The 18,541-nt window shown below is 41.2% G+C and overlaps 1 protein-coding gene across 1 annotated transcript; it reads right to left on the bottom strand.

The window, feature by feature from the left end:
• Positions 1–2,694: 2,694 nt before the first annotated feature.
• GORASP1 (golgi reassembly stacking protein 1) lies at positions 2,695–11,433 on the bottom strand. Its single transcript, XM_066550764.1, has 9 exons — positions 11,316–11,433; positions 9,330–9,410; positions 8,117–8,320; positions 7,354–7,440; positions 6,886–7,016; positions 6,197–6,338; positions 5,543–5,687; positions 5,093–5,248; positions 2,695–4,813 (listed from the first exon to the last, which is right to left on the bottom strand). The coding sequence occupies exons 1-9, from the start codon at positions 11,376–11,378 to the stop codon at positions 4,530–4,532; spliced, it is 1,293 nt and encodes a 430-aa protein (XP_066406861.1). The 5' UTR covers positions 11,379–11,433; the 3' UTR covers positions 2,695–4,529.
• Positions 11,434–18,541: the final 7,108 nt, after the last annotated feature.

Here is an 18,541-nt window from a genome sequence, read left to right as displayed (position 1 = left end):
TGACTTACATGGTGTATAAAGTGAGAGAAGGGTTTTTTTGCTATTGTCTTTAAAATTCTGTTACCTTTTCTGGAGTTGTTCTGTCTGTAAGAGTCCTGAAGGCAGAAGGAGGAGAGTGTTGAGTTAATATGAGAGTCACAGCCCCTGGGAACATTGTGAGCAGAGAGTTTAAGAATGCCAGAATCATAGAGAAGGCTGCAGATTTGCAGAAATGAATTAATTTCCAAGTTCATAATGGGAAGGAGTTGTAAATCTGGTGTTTAGTAGTGCAGCCTGTCTCCCAGAAAAGCATTTAAATTTTGTATGACAGGTAATTTTTTATTCTCTTTAGATGGGGTGGGGCTGAGAACAGGAGAGCTTGGCTCAGAACTTGTAGCTGAAGTGTAAGTATCATTTTAGGATGAGAGGAACTGCTTGAAGGATTTACCAGTAACTTTAAGAAACACTGAAAAAGTATTCAAAATAAGCTCTAGGCAGAAAGGTGGTGGACTCCCCTTCCCTGAAAGTGTTCCAGGCCAGGCTGGATGGGGCTCAGAGCATCCTGTCCTAGTGGAAAGGTGTCCTGGCCATGGCAGGGGGTTGGAACTGGATGAGTTTATTACAGAATCATAAATGGTTTGGGTTGGAAGGGATCTTAGTGTAATTCCACCTCTTGGTCTTGGGATTTATTAGTTGGATTGTCCATGTATTCCCCAGGAGAGGGGCAGCCAGGGACTGGCAGGGCAGTTACTGGTGTAGAGACATTACACCAAGGTATGATTTTTCCTTTCACAGAGCTCCTGTTTGATGCAAAATGTATCCCTAGAAATTTATTGAACGTGACATTTAGAATCAATCATTAAGCACGTGCTCGTACGCTGTAGATGTGGTGCTGGCTCCTGAACAGAGCCAGGAAAAGTCACTTCCCAGTTGGATAACAGAGCTGTTGGGAGCACACACACTTAACAGAAAAGTGGTTGATTGAAAGAGCTCCCTGTAATAGAGTGGAGGTTTTTCTGTCCAGAGCTGTGCAAACACCATGCAGAGGAGATGTGCTGACTAGAGCCTGGGTGGGACATGTCTGATCTCTCTCTGAGGATATTGTGACACTATTCTAAATGTCTTTTTTGGGGGACTCTGAATGCTGAATTACATATTAATTCCATATTACACATGTAATAATTACATATTGTTGCTTAGAAATGTAACTTTGAGCAAACAGTTGAAATTTTGCTACAGCAGAAGCAATGCCAGTTAGTGTTTGCTTAAGGCAAAAGCCAAGAAGGAAGTTGTGTGGGCAGTGCCCAAGAAATGGAACACAGTCTAATCAATGCAATGAGTAACCTGTAGCTGCTTTCTCTTAAGAGCCTGTTCTTGTGTTAGTGCTTGGAGGTGAAGATCCTTGCCCAGTTTTGGGGGAAGATGGAGAATGCATGTGTGAATGTGTGTGGTGTGATCTGTGCTCAGCATTGCACAGATCCATTTTCCTGCAGCATTTCTGACTTACAGCTCAGAGAAGTTCAGCCAAGTGTGGCTGAGCAGCCTCTGCACAGAGCCTAGAGCAGTCCAGCAGGAGCTTCAGTAGATTGTCAGGCCTGCTTTGAAAGTTTAAGAGGGAAAATTAAATCAACAATGCCTGAATTTGATGTTACAATAGTTCTACCAGTAGGTGCTTAACTTAAAGACAATAAACACATCCACATTCACTCATTCAAGTTCAGCCAGAATTAGTTCAGCATCCATATTGCTGTTAATAATGAGATTTGCATGTTTATCTCTATTTCCTTATCATGATCTTGGGGGTTTACAATCTATACAGGGTTATGCTGTATGCAAAGTTCCCTTGGATCAGGTCAGCCTCAGCTGGGGCAGGGCTGGGCCAGCTCTCCGTGGCCTTTGCTGAGCAGAGGTTTGAGCATGCAGGTGGGAGGAATGCTGGGGCTCAGAGGCTCCTCCTGGCTCAGCCCCATCAGCCATCCCTGGGTGCTGTGGCATTGGCAGCAGCAGGGCTCAGGGGAGATGGGCTTTGTCTAATCCTCACTCTAATGCTTGAGCTGCTGGGAGCCTCTGTGGATTTAATGTCTGCCAGGCCTGTGTCCTCAGGCTCAACTGGTAATTCTAGGGAGCAGCTCAGGTCTGGCAGCTCATCCTGTTCTGTCTGGCCATACAAACCACCCTGCTGCTGTAACATCTGAGGTGACCTCCTTCTCCTCCTGCCTTTGTTCTACCCTTCTCCTGATGCTGCCCAGATAATCCTTCTCTGTCTGCAGAAGAGCTGCTGCTGTCGGGTTTAGGGAGCTCTCAAAGTTTACAGAGTGGAAGAACGGTCACATCCAGCTCCTGCTTACCTGGAAACAGATCTCTGGGAGAGCAGCAGCCTGAGTGGCTGTTTGCTATTGGCTCTGAATCCAGCCACCCTCAGGTGCTTCTCCCATTCTTTTTAGGTTTTATTTCGAAACTAAAATTACAGTCACTTTTCTCACTTTGCACTCACAAACAGGAATACTCTTCACTTGCTGGGCTGCAGCTGGGAGGGAGTATCCAAGAGGAAAGAAATTTGATGAGGAGGTCCAACTCTTCACCTCATTTAGCATTTGAATGATCAGGTTTCAGGTTTGGAGAACACAACATTCTCTGGCTCAAGGTTTAACTACTTGGTTTTCCAAACCCCTTCCCAGAGCCAGTTAACATGACACGCAGAGGCTGGACACAGACTGAAGGAAGTTTAACCCATTTATTATGGTGACATTTGAAATCTAGCATGAGTTTTGACATTCCCTGCTCTTAGATTTCTAAAAGGTGTTTATGGTACAGAGTCACTTAAATAAATTACCATGTCATGGCCATTTTTGAGAAAGATTAAGGACTAGAAACAGTCCTAAATAAACAACATGAATAAAACACCACCTAGGTGTCTTCAGGCATCAGGCTCCAAGATCAAACAAACCTAGGAATAGTTTAAATTACATTTATTTTTAGTGTTTGGCTGTTCACCCTTGTAACAGCTGGGGGAACAAAATAGGAAATTTATTTTAGCAACATAGGAAATAAAACTGGCCCACAATTAACAGACCCTTTAGCAGACTAGAATCCACTGTCAATTCTACTGCCTTTAGTTAAAAGTCAATACATTCTTTAAAGCAACAGGTACTTTGACAATCCTGTTCAGAACTACTGTGCTTGCAGTATTTCAGACTAACAACAGATCAAGGACAGATTTTTTTGTCAGGGTGGACTCATCTGAAGCCCTCATGTGCTGTGACTTTGCCTGCACCCTTTGGCTGAAGCTGAGCTGTCACAAGCAAACCTGTGGGACCCTGAGTCCCCCCTGCAGCAGTACCAGTGTCACTTACTGACACTGCAGAAACAGAGCAAGAGCCAGGGCAGGGCAAAGGAAGTCAGGCAATATTGTGCTAATAAGTGTACTTTAGTTTATAGCCTAAACACACACCAGCCTTGTACCCCATTCTCTTCATTTACAAAGGGTTTTCACTGCACTAGCTCTATTATTGCCTATCAGCAGCTTTGAAATTCCATGATAAATCACTGCCCTGAGGATTATAAAACCATCCCTGTCTTCCATTGTTTATGTCATGCTTGCCTTTACATTCAGAAGTGATTTGGAGACAAATGCAAACAAAAAAAGGCTACAAAAACCAATTGCTGGTGCTGCACAACAGCCCTGTTTTAAACTTAAAATACTTTGTATAAAAATAGTAATGAGTAAATAGGAAAGCACAAAGGAAAGCTATTTCTTGGTCACTACAAGAGCCAAGACATTCAATCTTCACCAAAAAGATTCATCACCCCTACTTTAAAATCATCTTCAATTTATTCCAAGTAACCTCCATTATTCCCTTGCCCCTCACTGTTTATTTAACTGCAAGGCCCCCACCTGGTCCACTCAAGAGCAGAAGTGAATGACAGGACCCACCACCATGGCTTTGTCCCATTTGAGGCTGCAGTTTCAAACCCCATTGTATTTCTTTCCTGCCCAGTAGGGATAAAGAAGGTACACGAAGGACTGTTGCAGAGAAGGGAATTAAACCAGGAAAAAGAAGAGTCTAGTAAGAGTACTAGAGCAGTAAGTAAAAGTATCTTAGTGTAAGAAATGCCTTGCAAATCACAAAAACAGTCTAACCAAGATGTACCATTAGAAAAGCTTTCTAACAATTCCAAACTATAAATATTTTTTTTAATGCCATCAAGCATACTGATAAAAATCATCACTTAAGTGTCACTCTTCAGGCACAGTGCCTTTGTAAATACATTCAGGAGCACTTTTAGGCAAATGTGAATTCCTGAACTTGACATTCTGCCAGTGTCCAACTTGTTTCTGCATCAATTTCTCTATTGATTGGGTCATTTTGGACAGCATTCAAATTCTGAACATAGATCAATGCATTAAACAGTGATTGGAAAAGACAACAGGCTATGTACTTCATGTGATTTCTTTTCTAGTATTGTCTACACTAACAAAATAGAGTAACTGTAATTCTTTCAAGATCAGAAAAATATTCAGCAGTCTGTAAACAGCAGCAGGGTCCATTTCACTCAGGATCTCGCGCAGCTGCTTCTCCTTTCTGCTCACTTGCTGCTTCATGCTCTGGTGTCTCTGGAGCAGTGGGTAATGAGCTCTCCATGCTGTTCACAAGCACCTTGGGCTCCTGGTTATCAGCATCAGTTCCTAGTGTTGTTTTTGAAGAAATGTCATGAGGAAGATCAAGAGAAGGTAAAGATGGAATTGAAGGCAGGAGGTTTTCCAGGGTGGGCTGCTTGCCTGATCCTTCAGGATATGGGGTTAAACCTTCAGGGTCCAAAGCTGAGGTGTTTTCTGGGAAATTGAGAGAGTTGGTAAAAAACCAAAACATAGCAGGCTAACAGACAGTGCCTCAGCATTTTCATTTAAAGAAAGAGACCCGCATGCTATAAGCTTAAGGAAAAGCACATTCAATTTTTCCATTTCTAAACCTGATTTCTGCTACTTTTTCCATCCCATTCTTCCTGATTTTTATTAAAATCTGCCTGTTTCCAAAACTGTGATGATGTTAAGTGAGCATGAGTTGGTGCCATTCCAGAAACAAGACCCAAAGGAAATCTTGACTGCACTTACCAAAATAAGCAGAGGCTTCACTCTTTGGCATTAATGTTTCAGAGCCTACAGAAGCCCCTGCTGCTGGCATGTTGAAGGGGGAAGATGAGGACAGGTTTGACACTTCTGTTAAGCTTGTGAACTCAGAAACGGAAATTCCAGACATATCTAGAAATCCTGAAGGAGAAAGCAAGTATTAGTTAGATGCAACACAAAATTCTAGATTCAAAAGGACATGTTCAATCCAGACTGAAGTCAGTGAAGTCTCCTTCTTACTAAAGGCAAATAAATTTAACTTACCTGGTACCCAAATTCTACAGCTTCGAAATACAAGGAAGTCAAAAAACCTCAAGGAAAACCACCACCAGTGCTCAGAGTTCTGGATTTAAATCTCTAGCTTGTTTAAGACCATATTAATTTATTTAGATGTGCTTTAAAGAATTGGTGAAAAAAGCACCCAAGAAAACATACCTGGATCCATAACTCTCTGGAGAGGGGGAGGAGGAGAAAGGGAGCTTTCTGGTGAGTAACCACTCATTTCCTGCTCTGTGGAATGATCCAAGTTCATAACTGCTTCAGAGCTGTCATTCTGAGAGGTAGGTGCCAACAATGGAGTCTGGAGTAAGACAGCAAGAAGTAAAAACATTGTTTTATGTCAAAAGCTTCACTTGTAGCTAAACCTGCAATGAAAGCATCCTGCCTGTCTCCACATGCACCAGTGGAAGAGAGAAGCTGTGATGCTGAAACTGAAAGACAAACACCACTCAGGACATGTTCCAGCTCAGCCTTTTACAGCCAGTCTGTTCTCAGAACTTGCTTCCTGGAGGTGTATCTTTCTCCTAGTGAAGTAGGTGTTTTAACATGATCCCCATTGACTGGCACAGCTGTAGGATGCAAGACTTGAAAATAGGGAGAGAATATCTGGCAAGAATTTATAGCAGCTGCCACTAGTGATCTGGCACCTGCTCAGCAGCATCAGCTCTCCCCTTCCCTTCACCCAACTGCATTTCATTCAACAAAACTGAATGCTGTACTCAAACATTCTGTATTACCACTGTCCCAAATAGCAGAAAATTCTGAAACTCCAGAGAATGTGGCAGAGATTGGAATTTATTTTTTTCCTACCTCTGTGTAACCATTAGTGGATGGCAGAGGAGTTCCAGTTTCTGGTGAGGGTGAAGGTGATTTGCTTTCTGGCTTTTTCTTTGATGTTGTGGACTGTGTTGGAATTCTGTGCAAATAGCCATATCCAATACCACATCCTAAACTGTACAAGAGAAAAAAATCAAGACACAAAAAGGTGCTCTTAACAAAGCTAATATTTTAAATTTTGACTTTTTTAAACAAGAATAGTTTATGTCTTTTATCTATAGCAGGAAACACCTACCTGCAAGAATTTCCACTTAAGAGTACTCAAGGAATGCTCTGCAATCAACTTTGAGACATGTACAGCTTAGCTATCAGTGAACTATTTTATATCTTTACAAAATATTTAATCTGACCTGATGTGGGTTTTGTTCTTGGTTTAGCTGAATGTTTTGACTATGAGAAAGCAGATAATGAGTCTGCTAATGGGGAACTCAAAACAGGAGTTCTGCCATTTGATTCAGCTTGGGCAGGATTAGATCCTGAATGTGCCCAATTCCTAGCTCTAAGCTGGTTTTTTATTTTTAATGTAAAGGTTAACAGTTTTGGGTGACAAGTGCGAGGAAACAAGGCTTAACATGGAAACACCAATAAGTGGTAGCAGTAATACTCCTAACAGGATCTCATTTACAGCAAGTGTCAAACCTGTCATCAAGAGAGATCAGTACCTTCCTTCTCCACCCCAAGCTCCATTGGGAGTCACAACTACCTCTCGGATGGAATCTGCCTCAGTGTTGTAAACCATCAGCTTCAGAGGCTTCCCCTCGTGGGATTCAATCAGGGAAAAGAAATCCTCTGACTAGGAAAAAAAAAAGATAAAAAATAGTAGTTAATAAACCCATATGTGCAAGTCAACATTTTACATAGTTATTTACTTAATGTGAGATATTAAACACCCAGAGATAGAAAAATCACCGATGTAGTTTGATCTTAAGTGGCATATTCTTTTTATTGTCAGACTAAAAAGAAAGATGATGTTTATGTTTTTGACAGAAGGTAAGATTGTTAAGGTAAACATTAACCTTCCAAAATCCCTCATTGCCACCCCCATGTGTTTGATGAGATTTATACAAAACAATAAACAGTTGGCAGGCACAAAGACAACCACTGCCTGCTGGAAGGAACGTGCACCCTACCTCCTGCAGAATCTGATCAGATCCAACAACGTAGTCAGTGTAAGGCTGGAGACCAGCCAGAGCCGCAGGAGACGAAGGCTCCACGTCCTGTGGAAGAGTGACACAAGTCATCTGCACCTCCAGCAGGGTTAACTAGCAAGGTCAAAAAGAACTAACTCCCAGAGCAAGGAGGGAAAGAACAATTTGTTAATGGGATAAAAAAGAAGTTCTCAGATAGTCTACATCTACCTGTGACATCCTGTAAAACATGCTGAGTAAGAACGATGTAGAACATGATGAGTAAGAAAATCTTACCCATTTAAAATTACATCCTCTGAGGATGCTGAGAAATTGCATTTACTTAAACAACCAGAAACATACATGTTCTTTCCTATTCAGTTCTACTCTTTCAGCTCTTCCTCTTTAATTTTAAAATAAATTTGTGGTGCTTTTTGTAACACTAAAATTACTTCAGTGAAGTTTAGCCAACACAGAGACACCAATCAGGCCAGAATCTTTTTACTTTTGCCACTGATTCTTCAACATCAAAAGGCAAAAACGCTCCCCACCTATACTGTTTGGTCTGCTTGGGATGGAGTTCTTTTTGTCACTGGGAGCCCTGACAGCCACCCACTCCTTGTCCCTACTCAAACAGCTCAGACAAACCTTCAGGACAGTGTTCCCTTCCTCTGTGTGGCTGCACCACTGTACATTACTGCTAAACACCACCCAGTAAAACAAGGTTACACAGGCAATAAGGAGCCAGCCAAGCACTGCTGCTCACCAGAACGTGCCAGACGTGCTCATTGGCTCCCTGGAAGCTGCAGAACCTCACACTGGCCCCAAGGAGGCCTTGTCCTCCCCACATGTTACTGGGGATCACCTCCACCTCTCGGATTTTCATTGTTTTGATGTTGTACACCTCCAGCTTCACTGCTTTCTCAGCATTTGCCTTCAGCAGGTCTTTCAACATATTGTTCTCCTTGTTCTGTAAAGCAGATGCAGGATTAACATTATTTCCAGTTGCACCTGTAACATCTGTGGGAGAATTTGAATATAAAGAAGCAAAACTATCAAAGTTTAGGCTCTGTGGTTCACAAACAATCCCAGCAATTTCCAGTTCAATTTTCTTTTACTAGAAGGCAGTCAGTACTGTCAACACACATCCCTTTACATAAGTATTTCCTGTTATTCCATTTCATCACTGGCATTCCTGTCCTTCACAACTGCTATTACATAATACCAGCAGTATCAGATGCCAGCTGTAGTCTAACAGTGAGCAGCAACATTTCACTTCATGTCTCTGAGCCCCATCCTCTTCAACAGCCCTTCAAAGTCACTGCACACTGACTGAGAAAGAACAGCTTCATTTCTGTCATGTTACAAGATGAAATGATCTTCCTCCAAAATCTGCTCTGATAATGATCACTTCCAAAAAAGACATCTCCTCTCATAAAACCAAGACAAACTTAATGAATTCAGCTTGAACGCGGTTATGGTGGAGCACACAAGGCACAGCCCTGACAAAACCCCAACCAAAACCCAAAAAAACCCCATCAAACCAAAACTCAACTCTTCTCTCATAACTCAACACACAGGAACTGTGTTCTTGGTCTCAGAAGTGTAAGTAGACACACTGATTCTTTTCCATGTTTTATCAAACGTTGAAACAAGTTTGTTTAAACAAATGTTGAGCTCTGACTATTGACTCACCAGTTCAGTATTCACCTTGTGGTAGAAAATATGTACAAATGAGCAATAACAAAAACATTGTGTTAACCTGCTAAGAAGTTAAGCTGAGTAAAGGCATAAACAAAACCTTTCCTTCAAACTTGGGGCTAGCCAAAGAGACTTTGAATAACTGCAAGTTTTACTTTACTTTTAATGTCCAATGTGAAAAGTTTCTCTGCTTGTGACAGTTTTGGTTTTTACCTTTCATCATCACTACAGTGCCCACAGTTCATGTAGGGTGGAAAACAAAATCATCTGAGACTTACAAGCCTCGTGTGTCCTATGGCAATGATGAAATCAAAGAAAGGTTCCAGTCCTCCTTGTTGGGCTGGGGAGTTCTCCTGAACCTGCAGAACACAGATTTTATTGTTATTCCACACTGACCTCCAGTTACATAAGGGAAAGTTTTAATCTTTACACTTGATTCAATATTTACTTTTGAGCTGAGCCAGAGATAAGGCACCAAATGAGCACCCTCAAGCAGCAGCCCATAATTAGGCTCTTACTTTTATATAACTATGAACAGATACCCAAATCAAGCTGTAAAAAGTAGGTTTTGAATCCCATATAAGACATAAATATTGTAATTCAGAATTCACAACCTGGAATTATTAAATACTGAATACTTTGCAGAAAGGTTTGGTTTTCAGCGTGCTGCTGCAGGATTTCCTCCTGTGGTTCTAACAACCTGAGCACTGTGAGAGTCCCCACTTGCATCAGCACCATTTTTCCATGAACACAAGTGACAGCTGGGTTCCCACATTTCCAGCCCACTGGAACAGGAATATTTACACAAGCACACACCTGCCCACAAGTTCTGGTCAAGAAAACTGCCACCACTTACAAAAGATTAAGAGTTGGGACATCTCAGTTTCATTAGAACCAAAGCTGTCATAGAAGAGATGCCATCACTAGAGGGAACACTCATAAAACACATTCATACCAGGAAAAACCCTTCCAAAAGTCTGCAATTACATTAAATTCACCCACCTCAAGGTGCACTGACAAAGCAAGATGGTGTTAAGGAATCGCTGCAAACCTACTGACAGTATGCTCTGGACTTTATTTTTTGTTACCTCTTTTGTTACCTTTTTGTTAAGCAGCCCTTAACCTGAGATGTGTTTGACTCCTGAGAGCCACCTCACAATTTAAGCACAAAATTAAAAGCCAGGCATCACCTAAACTGGGAAGTTCATTGCTAGGAAAGTTACATCTTATATTTGGTCTGGTGTTACCAAAATGCTATATATATGTATTTACTTTTTTTTAATAGATAAAGTTGTATTGGTATTGGAGCTTTTGCTGGCAGAATTGTCTATAAAAGTTATAAAAACAAATTCAATAGCATAGTTATTTCAGTTAAAGTTTCTAAAGCAAAAATAAGAATAAAAAAATCATGCTTTATTTTTAAACAGAAAACACTGAGCACTGTAACCACAGCTGAAGTCGAAGTATTAACTTTTATCACAGCCCTGAACAGCATCAAAAGCAAGCAGGCAGCTTTATACTGATGCTGAGAAACACAGAATGCACATGAAGTGGAAACAGCACGTGGCAGCAACACTCCCATTCTTATTCCAGGAAGGGAAAATACCCACTAAAAGAGACGATAGCTCTAGCAAACAGCGGTTATCTGCCCATCCTTAAACTTCCAGATATGCATTTACACCTCTGTACGGGCACACAATCTGCTAAAGAGAGGAGTTACAACAAACTTGCATCTGGGAGAGGCAGCCACGGGGGAAACACCGCTGCAGGGGGAATTAACCCCCTAACGTGATATTGTGGGGATCCACAGAGAAGGGAACAGGAAAGGAGGGAAGAAGGGGAATAGGGAGAGAGAGGAACAGGGAGAGAAGGAGAAGAGCAGAGAGACAGAGACCAGGGAGAGATAGAGGGGAGCCAGGAGAAAAAGAGGGGAACAGGCAGGGAAGAAGCGCTGCTCTGCTCTCGAACTATTTCAGGTTCCCCGAGGGGAGCCCCACAGGCTCCCCCGGGCTGCTCGGCACCCAAGTCCCGCCAGGTCGCGGCCCCGAGCTCGCTGCAGCCCCCGCAGGTACCGGGAGCGGCGCGGCCGCCCCGCCCCGCCCCTGCCGCCGTGGCAGCTCCGGGACGGAGCCAACAGCCGGGAGCCGGGGCGGCCCGGCCAGCACGGGCGGGGACCGGCGGCGCGACCCCGCCGGAGCCGCCCCAGCGCCCGCCGCCCCTCGCGGCCCTCCCAACCTCCCTCCGTCTCCCCGCGGCCGCCTCACCCCGTGCACGTGGAATCCCTCGGCGCCGCCGCCGGGGCCCTCGGAGCTGGAGCCCAGCCCCATGGCGGCCGCCCCGGCAGCGCTCCGCCGGACCCGAGCGGAGCCGGCCCTCAGGCGGCCGCGGCCCCCGGCAGCGCCCTCACGCCGCCCCCGCAGGCCCGAGGAGCAGAGCGCCGAACACAGCGCCGGGACACAGCGGAGCGATGCGGGAACGCGGCTCGACTCCGCGCCCTGGCGCGTGACCGGCAGGGAACGCCCCCTAGCGACGGGAGCGGGGCGGGAGAAGCGAGGCGTTGCTGCGGGGGGGTGGAGAAGGGGCGTGGCTAAGGATGGAGGAGTGGCCTATGATGGGGCGGGGCCAGGCCTGAGGCGCGAGGCCAGCGCTGGAGTCCCAGAATCACAAAATCGCTGAATTATGGAATATTTTAGTTTGGGAAAAATCTCTGAAGTCACTGAATCCAACCTATCAACGAACACCACCGTGGGGACAGCCCATGGCACTTCAATGTTCCCTCAAGCATCTCCAGGCACGGTGGCTCCACCACCTCCCTGGGCAGCCCCTTCCCAATGTCTCATCAACCCTCTCTGTGAGGAAATTCCTCCTGTGAAAAATGCGTATTTTATGATTGGCTTTTTGCAAATATTAAAATTAATATTATATGTGTTGTGTTAGAAAGTAATGCTGTATTAATTCTCTTATGTAAGTGTGTTAAATATAGTTTTAAGTTATTTAAAAAAAGTTAAAATAGAAACTTATGCTATGCAGGATACTTTTTTTAAAGAAAGGACTTGCAGTGAGATAGCAGCCACAGGACACCTGAATCTTTCAGAGAAAGAGAATTTATTGCCCTCTTATCAGAAGAAAGGAACTTCTTCCCACCTCAAAGGCGCTGTTAGGATTCAGAGGAAGAAGCTGACACTGACCAGACAGAATCCTGTGTTTGAATGGAATTTATGCATCATGTATGAGGTGTATGAATATGCAACAGGCTGTTGCTTTTAAGGGTTAATTCTTTGTTAACATGGGTCCTTTTTCGGGCTTGTGCTGCCCAGAAAAGGTACCCAGACATCTGAAACTCTTTGTTTTTATTGTCTCATATTGTCCTAATTCAAATTATTATTAGTCTAATTGTATTACTATTTTTATAACCATTTTATTACTATTAAACTTTTAAAATTGTAAAAAAATAAGTGATTGGCATTTTTCACACTCCTGATGTCCAACCTAAACCTCCCCTGGCACAGCTTAAAACTGTGAAAAAATCCCCAAACTCGCCCACTACTGTTCTCATTCTAACAGCCTTTAAAAATCATCCCCATTAGTATAATCCAAAAAGATGTTATTGCTAATTTTTAACCAATATTGTGTTTCTGTTCCTCTCTGTTGGCAGAGAATTGTGCCCAAGAATAGTGTTTCCACCAGCTGAGACAAATTTTAGCATTAATTGATACTATTAAATCAATAGTCCAATGTTGCTGTTTTACAAGTGGTAGTCTGTGGTATTTTTAAGTGGGTAGGTATTTCTATTTAAGAGGTTTTTTTCTATTTAAGAGGTATTTGCACCTCCCTGACATTTCATGTCTACCCCACTCTGTTCTACTTAGGATGGATCCTTCTGATTCTGCCTTTAACTCATGAATAGAAAAGTTCTGAAAATTTTCAAAGTAGCAGAACTAATTGGAAGTGTTGTTATATTAATCTCCTTAAAATGTTTCTTATATTTCCTGCATGAACATTTTCATTTCAGTATAAAAGTACTGTTTTCATTAAAACTCCTTGGTAGTACTGCTGTCACTTCCAAGATTTCATTTTTCAAAGGATCTATCCACATAATCTCTGTGGTTCAAGTGTGATGCACAAAAACAGGAAAAAAAAGGAAAAAAAAAAAAAGCTGCTTTTTCCATTCTGTGCCTTTGCTTCCAAGTGAAATTCTTACATTCCCTATCACTTCAGGAGCTATTTATGCTTGAAAATCCACACACTTTGGTTCATATTTATCCAAAGAAAGCACAGGATATTCTCAGGAGCCTTTTTAAGTAACTTTTCCCTGGAGTTGTCTCTAGGCTGTGACTGCAGATCTGTGCATCACATTCATTGAGCAGATGGGAAATAAAAGTATTCAGAAGAAAAAAAAATTATACCAAACGTTTATCTGATTTTTTTTTTTTTGCTGTGTAGATTTGGGAACCTTATCTCATAGCTCTATTTTGTATTAAACTTCTTTTTGTGTCTTTGTAACAGGTGAGCCAATGAGGAGCTGCAGTGTTGGCCATGTAATTGTATTTTTACAAACAATAGAAATGGGAAACATTTCTTCAGACTTACCAAAAGTAGATGCCAAAGGAGAGAGTCTGATTCCAATACTAAATTAGTACTTAGGGGAAAAAAAGTTAAAAAAAAAAGAAAGAAAGGTAATCTAGAGGAATTCTTTGCATTTGTGTTTATCACAGAGTGCAGTGAGGAGGTTCCCATCCTCAAAACTTTCTTTGCATTTTCTTGTGTTAAGGTGGAGGTGAAAGAGCCCATGAAGAGAGAAAATAAGCAGGAAATTTTCAGGAATAGGTGGCACTTACCCCATCTTTCTGGAGGAGCAGGTGAATGAGCTGGCACACCACAAGCAGAGGTTTTGTACTGCTTCCTTCAAGCACTTTGGCTGCAGGGGCCTGGGAAGTTCTAAACATCCAAATTTTTAACAAGGTGTCAGTTTGGAAAGGCAGGTGTCTGCTAAGGAAGGCAGGAACCTCCCTTGAAATGGAAAATGTAAACCCCCTCCCTCTGAATTATTATAATTTTGAAATTAAGGGGCTCTCAGGCAAAGATATGGGAATAGGAATAACAGTTCTTTATTAGGAAAAATAAAAATACAAATGCAATAGTACAAAGAGAAAACAAACCACTGCCAGAGTCAGACTATGCCCTGTCCCCTGTGTGTCAGGGGGTGGCACAGCCCCATCCCATGGGGGCTCAGCCCTCCTGCAGTGCCAGCTGTGGTTCTGCTGGAGCAGGGATCCTGCACAAGGGGGGAGTTTTCCTCTGCAGTTCCAGGGCTGCTGGAGATGGGCCTGGGCTCCCTCTGGCAATGCAGGGCAGCAGAAAGCTGCTCCTCTGGCAATGCACTGGGCAAAGGCTGCTGGGCTGTCCCAAGCTCAGATTGGATCCAGGTAGGAATGCTTGGCTCCGCCCCTGGGCGGAGCATCTCCCCATGGGATGCTGGGATTGGATCAGCCCTGCAGGGACACTCAGTGGCCATGGACAGCAGAGATCTCCTGGAGGGAGGATTGGCTGGGGGAGAGAGAAAGAAAAAACTGCCCCATCAGATAGGAACAGAATGCACACACCCATTTCCAACCTAAGACACAAGAAATTCTAGCAGAGATCTGAAGGGGAGGTCTGCAAGCCTTAATAAAATAAGAGAAACTCCAATAAGTAATATTTTTAGTGGGTAGCTGAGTATTATATTCTTGGCAAGATACTGTATTTGCAGGGAATGCCCCAATGAAGAGAGAAATGATGTATCTGACTCCATGTTCTCAGAAGGCTCATTTATTTCTTTATAATACTATATTATATTAAAGAATACTATACTAAACTATACTAAAGAATACAGAAAAGATACTTAATGCTAAAAAGATAATAATGAAAACCCCTGACTCTTTCCAGAGTCCTGACACAGCTTGGCCCTGATTGGCCAAGCAGTGAAAACAACTCACAGCAGAATCCAATGAAACAATCACCTGTGGGTAAACAATCTCCAAACACATTCCACATGAGCACAGCACAGGAGAAGCAAATGAGATAAGAATTGTTTTCCTTTTTCTCTGCGGCTTTTCAGCTCCCCGGGAGAAAAAGCCTGGGCGAAGGGATTTTATCAGAGAATGTGAATGCCACAGGAAGAGCCCACATGGCTCTGATAAAGGAATACCCTGTCCCACACATCTGGAAATACACAGAAAGGAGCAATCTGCTGGCTTGGATTTCAAAAACTCCCTCATCAAAGCTTTATCAAAGTTTTTTTTGTTTTTTTTAAGGAAACTAAGCAGCACTGCTTTGAGTTATATTCATATCAATGAGTGGCTAAAAGATAAATAGATTATGAGAGTGAATGATCACTGGAAGATCATTCAAAGTGTTATCAAAAATCCCAAAACACTGGTTTTCCTCCTAATCTAAAAGTCTGAAAAGAGAGATACACACTGACATGACAAAAGGTGTAAAAATATGGATAAGGTGGTCTTTTTTTTAAATTTCTGCTTTTACATTTTACTTGTCACAAGTTCCAGCCCTCTGAAATTTGATGATCCATTAGCCCAGTGTTTCATCCACCTCTGCAGGTTCAATGAGGAGCTGTAGGACCAAAGAAATCTAGGGGTGATTTGGTAAATGTAGGCATGTTTTAAATAGCATTTTATCTCATTTACTAAAGAAACTAGCACCAAAAATAGTGCTGCTCTCAATAAATTATTGGGAAAAACCTAATCTGCCCTGTGCCACTCTTTTGCAGCAGTTTTGTTTGTTTGGAAAAATACTTTAGCTCATGTTTATTCAACACTTGAGCAGCACTTCCATATTAAATTTGTCAGCTTAGCCAGGGCAAAGAGAGTCCAATAAATTATTAAAGAGCAGCATTGCATAGCAGGATTTGTAGTGACACATTGTGTCTTCTCACAGAGAGAAACCAAGTTTTATTTTCATGTGGCTCCCTCGAGGATGATTCCGTGCTGCACTAAGGATTTATTTTAAATGGTTGCATGGGTGTTTCTGGAACATCAGCTCAAGAGTGTTTCAGACACTAGAAAAAAAAGTTATTTATTCCATTAAAGGTAATAAATTTTAGGAAAGCAAAGATCTGTCACTGGAGAACTATATATATAATATGTATGTGAATATATATATATATATAGTTTGTTCAGTGTGGCTTTTTTTGCAAAAAATATTTATTTTTTTTAAAATATACTTTTTAGAGGAGAAAACTTACTGCTTTACTTACATCATTCACAATCTGGCAAATGATGAACAATTTTGCTTTCAGCACCACAATCTGAGAAGCCCTGCACATGTGTTTCAAGCATTGGGAGGATTTTCTTTGTTTGTTTGAGTCTTGTTGCTGTTACATCACTTTTCAAAATTTTACACATTTAGCACATTTTTGGTTCAGTCTTTAGAATTTGAATATTTTAGTTTTTAGATTTTGAGGCTGGCTTAGAGCTGGAAAATCAAAGAAACAGGAAGAATGTGGGGACTAGTTAATTATATTATACAAGAATGTTTTTATGGCTAATGGATAAAAATTATGAAGGACTTGACAGAAGGCTGAAAATGTCTCCTGGATCTTGATAGGGAGTGTATCAATGGTATTTCACCCATAGCAAGGCAGAAGGCCTCACTGATTAAAAAGTAAAATGAGATCATCAGACTTTTAGTCAAATATGAATAAATATTCATATGCAAAATCTAATTTATGCTGTACCTTAGTTTATAATTATCTAGATTACATTTCTTGTTTACTATAAAATCTGGGATAATTCACTGATTTTTATTTTTCTTCAGTAAATATTTCTATATTATTCCAAAACTTTTTCAGACAAGGAAGAAAGTTTATTTGTTTCTACGGGGGAAAATAAAATAATTGTTGGGGGTAACACTGTTTCATCATGTCTACTTACTTTTGGTTGCAACTTTGGAATTACTTTGATTTAATTATATGCCAGAAGCAAGGAAGCTGGAATTAAAGAGCTTTCTGAACAGATCTTACTGAGTGTTCCACTAAGAGGTAAATCCTGACCTAGTGACAAAAAGGTGCAAGGACTTTCAGATTTTTCAGCCTCTCTCCCAGTGGGTTTTTGTTTGTTTGTTTTTCTTTTTTTTTCTTTTTTTTTTTTTTTGTGTGTGTGTGTAATTATTCTTTCCTTGTTGGTTTTCTTGTACAGGAAACAGTCTTCATTTAAAAGCTCAAGTTTTAGCACCTTAAAACGTTTCTGAAAACAGTCAAAGGAGAATTTTTGGTCCCACGTGACACTGAACAAAGGTGGCACATTCGTGTCATAAAAACTGGTAAATCCTTAACTGGTTGCTGACAATTTTTGCCAAATTTCTTAGCAAACACCTTTTGAAATTTAACTTTTTAAAATTTTATTCTGTTAATTGTGTATTAGACAGTGAAAATAGAATTGTATTATTGGTAATAAATAGCTAAAATTAATATTTTAGGGATTGTCCAAAAGAGTTTGTCCACAGAAGATTTTCCTTTTCTAATAAAATCAGTCCATGATAAAAACCAGGTAATTGGCAATGCAAGGTTAAAACCATAACAACTGGCAGGAAATCAGAAATATATTGTGGTTGTTCCAGGGCTTTAACCCACTACAAATACTTCAGTGTTGTGTCATTTCCACACAATGATATCTACATCAGGTCTTTGCTTTTGCAGGTATTGAATTTTGAAAGAAATGTCATTTATCATTCATGGCAATGGAACTAAAACAATGTCACACAGAGCTGGCAGATCCTGCAGAGAACTGTACGCTTTAAATGCTTATTTTTCAAAGCTCTTTGTGTGCTTAGCACTTACAGCTTGCCTGCAATATCAGTCTTTTCTAAAGGTTCCTATGTAAATGTGAAATGTGTGCTGACTGCTCTACATTTAGATCTGTAGATACAGTATAAAAAGCTGCAGCTGAGCTAGTTGTAGGTTTCTTTTTTCAGTCAGTGGAGAAAAACAGGCAATTCTTGACTGTAGCTGTTATTAAACATTTCTCAAGCCCATTGTACAAGTAATTTTTCAGTATGGCAGAAGGATTGTGTAATAGAAAGATTTTGGCTTCTTTCAGAACTGTTTTACTGTAGAACTCAACAGAAATTATAAAGGAATAACATTCAAAATCTCAAAGGACTATTGTTTTCAAATATTGATTGCCTAAAATCAGTAAGCTTCAAAAGTAAGCTTGAAATGCAGAGGAAAATCTGTGAATGAGTTTAATTAGTTAAGAATTATGAAAAATATTAACAGAATATTAGTTCTTCCTTCATTATCAATGGAAAATATTTATGCAGTGATACACCTATGTTAAATTTTAGGATTATGAAATAAGTTGACTCTAAACAATGCTGTGGTAAAAATAACTGGGAGTAAGAACTCAACATTACAGAGGACAATAATGTTTACAGAAAGTCATCATTCAAAATTAAAAGGAAGAGCACCTCCTAGATCAAACCAGTTTAAACTGCA

The sequence above is a fragment of the Molothrus aeneus genome, chromosome 1, assembly GCF_037042795.1.
Source record: "Molothrus aeneus isolate 106 chromosome 1, BPBGC_Maene_1.0, whole genome shotgun sequence".
Taxonomy (NCBI): Eukaryota; Metazoa; Chordata; class Aves; order Passeriformes; family Icteridae; genus Molothrus; species Molothrus aeneus.
This window is presented reverse-complemented; position numbering and strand designations above follow the sequence as displayed.